This window comes from Silene latifolia, chromosome 1, assembly GCF_048544455.1.
Source record: "Silene latifolia isolate original U9 population chromosome 1, ASM4854445v1, whole genome shotgun sequence".
In the NCBI taxonomy this organism is placed as follows: Eukaryota; Viridiplantae; Streptophyta; class Magnoliopsida; order Caryophyllales; family Caryophyllaceae; genus Silene; species Silene latifolia.
The window spans coordinates 13,795,703-13,801,179 of NC_133526.1; the positions used below are offsets into that span (position 1 = coordinate 13,795,703).

The following is a 5,477-nucleotide window of genomic DNA, read 5'->3' on the forward strand; positions in this document are numbered from 1 at the left end:
CTTGATATATTTTCCACCTGTTATTCATGATATTCGTCATTAATTTGTCATTAATTCATCATGTTTAGTCTATTTTATTCACTCATGTCACTAATCAATCATTCTTCCATGTAAATAATCCATTTGCATCCGTCTCATCCATGTTTTGTTGCTTTTATGACTATCAATCACATGTAAATAACCTGATAATCACTTTCATCCGAGTAAATATCGTAATCAATCCTTAAATTAACCAATTAATATTAACGATTTGCGATTCGGCTTCACGGCGAGAACTCACCCTTGGAATGACGCAAGAATCGCCGCGCCTCTTCCGCAGGGCGCGATCTGCTTTGCGCTGTTCCAGGTTGAGTTCTGTCTCTGAACTCCGTTGTTGCTAGACCTAGTTTAATTAGCTTACGCATAATGGACTATTAATCGTATTATCACCTTCTGATTTGTTCGATATTTCTCTCTTTTATTCGTTTTCTCAAATTATCCGTTTTAAAGGTATTTTCGACATAAATCGCTTAATCCATTGTAATTATTGTAATTTTATTTTATTGTATTTATCATATTTCTTGTTTCATTTGTATGTTTTCACGTGTAATTGAGCATTAAATCCTACTTCGACATTAATTGAATGTTAAATTACGTGTCCACCGACTTAGTATTAATTCTCACATGTTAGGATTAAAACTTGGATGTTGCATTGCATGCATATAATCGACGATATATCGAGTATAGACAATTTCCCTAATCATTAGTAGAGGCCGCTATCGAGGCGGGCGGGATTAGGTGTTCGATCAAAAGAGCTTCCTAATACGTACCCTCACCCCTTACTCCAGATCTCTGTGAACACCGATGTTCATTGGCATCCACGAGAGTCATTCTAGACATAGAATGCTAAGGGTAACGATTGCTTGGTGTTCATGTCTCTACTTTGTGTCTTGACATGGCACGAGGTGTTCGAACGGTTCCAATTTCCCATAAAAATTGGTGGCAACTCCAACAAAATGCAAACGCTTGTTCTCTTCCTCCCAAGCGCCCCCGTGGGCCCCCGCTGTCCACACTTTATTGCTTTTTCCTCTGCTTCTGTTCCTTTAAACCTTTTTAGTTTAGAAAATCCAATTTAAACACCCCCCATTTTGTGACCAAAATAGACGGACTTTTACAAATATCTTGCCTCCCTGAAGAGATCGACCTGACTTCCTTAGCTATATAGTTAGTTTAGTTAGTTATTTTTGATAGGTACACGACAGCCCTGTCAAATAAGATGAACTTAGGGCCGAGCTAACAATATCCTGTCTGGTTCCTTTTGGGAACACAGGTAAGATTTGTCTGAAATCACCTCCGAATACAACTACTTTTCCCCCAAATGGCATATCTGAATATCTTTCATCCGATATCCGCATCACATCTCTTAGACTTCTATAACCAGCCTCGAAGCAAAATCTGTTCATCATTGGAGCCTCGTCCCATATGATAAGCTTTGTCTTAAGTAGTAGTGCAGTTAAGTCATTACCGGGTTTGATAGCCGGGCAAGTGGAGTTTTCTGATACATTGATTGGTATACCAAGTCTTGAATGGGCAGTTTTCCCTCTTGGAAGTAAAATTGCAGCTATTCCACTTGAAACAACCGGCATTACAATTTCTCCTTTTCTTCGTATGGCAGCGCATAATGTCCGCCATAGAAATGTCTTGCCCGTGCCTCCATAACCATAAACAAAGAAGACCCCTCCGCATTCTTTCGCTACAGCCTCCATAATTTCGTCATATATCGACTTCTGCTCGCTGGTCATCGATGACATTAGCTTTTCATGCTCGACTCCTAACGCTTCCTTATCATAAGACAATTCATCCAGTATTAACTTGTTCCCATATTCTATTGATACCAAACTATCAGGAAACGGCATCCCATCAAACCTCTGGAGGGTACTGCCATTACTTTGGAGAATCGCTTCAATTTCGGCTAAAGCGTAGTTTTGCAATTCATGTTCGCTTAACTGCAAATCTGTATTGTGAAAAAAAAAACTCGCTTTACTTAATTAATGGATGCTTTCGAAAATAATTTCATTTAAGATAAAATTAGCTGGACACTAAAGTTCAGTAATTGATAATTATCTAGTTTAAATTATATGAGCTTCAGTATTTTACCTTTAATTCGAGAAATTGTTCGTTGCCTATGGAGAATGTCATCTGAAAGTTTATCCCACGTCTCTTGCCATACTTTTTCTGGTTGTGAAATGCTACCGGAAAGTAACAGTGTAGCAAACAGTCTCCTAAGATAGCATCCAGAACCCCAATCTGCCGCTTCGTTTATGGCATCGATGCATTCTTTGTCATCACCTAACAATCCTAATGCATAACATGCTTCTTTGAAAGTTGGATGAATAACCTTATTGACTGTTCTTATGTCTTCGAATGATTTCGGGCCCTTCACAAAATTCAGTAGGGTCCTCAAATAGAACCTTTCACCACAATTTGGCAAAACGTGATACAGTCTACCGAGAGAAAACCCACGTTGCCTTGGTGTCCACACTCGATTGTCTTGATTCCAGACAAATTTTGAAGGGATCTCGACATACGTTAATTCCCTAGCTTCTGCATACTCTTCATTACACCTCATCCAGGCTAGGAACATTGTCTTCTCAATCAAGGGCCTTTGAATGACACTGTCTATTGGATCATCGTCATTAAAGACAACACTCTGCTCATTCGGTAGGTGGAAGCTTAACCTCTGTACTGGCGGGGTCCGATAATGAGTATCAAATGCGAAGATTCTCCAAGCAGCCTCACATGATGAAATATAACGACAGTCATAAAACCTCTTGATTTCATCAATCTTCTCAGGGTCATCAACATTCTGCCGCATGTGAGATGATTGAAGTGTCACTCGATCATAACCTTTATTTATATACTTGAATAAATACTTTATCGAGCGTGATTGGTTACACCATTCGACATTTATATGAGCTCGATATTTCAGTAATAACTTTGAGTTATGTGGGACTACAAAGCCATTGTGTAGTTTTCCCCCTTCTTCACAACAGTTATCCCATTTTTCCTTCTTCTATACACCGGGTAACCATCTTCATCGATAATGGTTCTTTGATTGAATTGCCTTGGGAAGTGCTTAGTGCATTGGCCCCCATCCATGCATGGTGACCGTGGGAATCCTTTCCACATGGTCCATGCATCATATATTCTGTAACCGCCTCGTGTAGTTCGGGATTTTCAGCTGGATCAGGAATTTCGGCCGAAATAATATTATCTATGTCATCCACCTCTAATAATTTATCGCGGCTGTTTAGAAATAGGATAATGTGAGCATGCGGTAAGCCACGCTTCTGGAACTCTATAGTATAAACCACTGTAAATTAAAATAGTTTGTGAGTAATTGGATGAAAAAATATCACGCGTATAGTTATCAGTGATATATAAATTACGAAAATATTATATCTAAAGTAGTTTTAGGATTCTTATCCATACCTCCTCTTGGTCGTCCAAATATGTGGCGCTCTTTCAAGTCTTTTATCAACTCGTTGAGTTTTATACTAAATACTCGGCAGAGAATATCTGGCCTGTCCTCTGGTCTTAGTCCTCTTTTCTTTACAAATCTTGTTATTTCTGGCCATTTTGGATTGCATGTAAAAGTTATGAATAAATTAGGATACCCTGTCCACTTGCAAATCACCATAGTATCTTGGTAGTTTTCCCACAAGTAACTATACCCCGGAGTAAATGGTGGTGGAATGATAATGCGACATCCAATCGATGATGGATCAATGGCTCCTCTAGCTACAGCATCTGCAAGGTTCTTAAAGCTCTCGGACCGAAGACTTTGTTGGTTTTTCCTTATGTAAGATAACCGTTGAGACTCCACCATCATGTATCCGTCAACCAAAAATTGCTGGTATACTTTTCCAGCTATTAGAAAAGTCGTTCTCTCACCAGATCGGTCTTGGATCCGATAAGCAAAGAATTCCCTCATAGTTAGCTTATTCCTCTTGCTTGTCGTCTTGCTTGTTGAGGCTTTATTAGTAAGCCTATGATCTATGCCTAATCTGAAACCATCTTCCCCATATGGAAATAGTAAGGGATATTGCAAGGCAAGATACGAAGGATGTAACTCAGAGATTCGTTTCAATGTACCGTTCTGTGTCTCAAGTATGATGTCTCTTTGATCAATTGCATCAGTAATGTCTCCCACAATTAAAGCTGCAATCTCGGAAGCTGTAGGTAGATTATATGTTCGTCCGTCTGTCTTCCTACCACCAATCAGTCGAAGTTTAACCTCCCCACACTCACCTGACTGAAAACGATCTCTAGCCATTCGGAAAGTTTTAGCGAGACAGTTGTGTTGGTCAATCATCCCTTGTAGTAAAGCTATTAATTCATCGCTAAATTGTTCAGGTCTTCCGAGGCTGAAATAGTACACTGTGACTATTAGTTCTACTCATAGACGGTCAAACAAACATTATAAATTAACCATGCACATCTATAAAATTAACACTAAGTAATATTAATTTAAAGAGCACACCTGATAGCATTTTTCCTGTTGTTTATCTCTTCCTCTGTATCAAATATGTAAAGTTGGCAGAACTTGGGACGTGCTATTTCGGAGGGTAACAAACTACCTATCAAGTGGACATTTTGACCGCCCATTTTAAAACAATAAGGTCCTTGACCTTGATTTACTGATGTATCAATTCTACCTCCCATAGATGTAAAGGAAAACATCATATTGTATGATCGGATATTGTCAATAAAATGTTTGCTTAGGGGATGTTTATTGCTTAGAAGTTCCCAGAGTAAAGGTGGTGGGTCTCGTAATTTAGGAAGCAGCACCTTTCCTTTCATACAACAGATTGAAAATTCTGGATCACTTGAACTTTTGTCCTTCCTTGCTCTTTCTTCATACCACTTTTTGTGCTTCACAATGTTCACATTCATATGTAGGGTCGCCAATATCCCAGTAATCAGGGTGGTGAACTGTACAGTTGGGTGTATCATAACTTTACAACCATATCATTTCAATATAATATACAATAAACGTAAAAAAAAAAAAGTTGAAATCGTGTATATGTATATTTAAGATCGTTTATATTTTGAACGTGCGCTAAATTAATGTATGAGTACCTTCAACTGCTTCAGTTTCAAAATCTTCTACATCTTCTACCGTATCATTGATGTTTCTAGCAAGAGATTGTAACACAGAGGTTCTTTGGTGGGAAAATGACTTTCTTTTTATTGTCTTCCTTTCTTGCCCTGACGCACTGAGGCCGTTTTGCCGAGTAATTTCTTCATTGGTATCTTTATTATTCTAAGATTGTAATGCTAACATGTATGAAATGGCATATCTTATGATAGTACCTTGAATAAAAAAAAAAGACCAAGTAAACTTAATGAGTGATAATAATTGACAATCTGAAATCGTGGGTTACATTACCGTTTTGTGATCGAATGTTAAGTGTCAGACTTGAATTATTGACATA

General features: G+C 38.3%; 2 protein-coding genes across 2 annotated transcripts; both read right to left on the reverse strand.

The window, feature by feature from the left end:
• Positions 1 to 1,053: 1,053 nt before the first annotated feature.
• Positions 1,054 to 2,854, reverse strand: LOC141640840 (uncharacterized). The gene is made up of 3 exons (XM_074449520.1): positions 2,137 to 2,854; positions 1,331 to 1,993; positions 1,054 to 1,088 (listed from the first exon to the last, which is right to left on the reverse strand). Exons 1-3 carry the CDS (start codon positions 2,852 to 2,854, stop codon positions 1,054 to 1,056), a joined length of 1,416 nt encoding a protein of 471 aa, XP_074305621.1.
• Positions 2,855 to 3,032: 178 nt separating this feature from the next.
• On the reverse strand, positions 3,033 to 4,995 carry LOC141640847 (uncharacterized). Its single transcript, XM_074449527.1, has 3 exons — positions 4,523 to 4,995; positions 3,472 to 4,406; positions 3,033 to 3,352 (listed from the first exon to the last, which is right to left on the reverse strand). Exons 1-3 carry the CDS (start codon positions 4,993 to 4,995, stop codon positions 3,033 to 3,035), a joined length of 1,728 nt encoding a protein of 575 aa, XP_074305628.1.
• Positions 4,996 to 5,477: the final 482 nt, after the last annotated feature.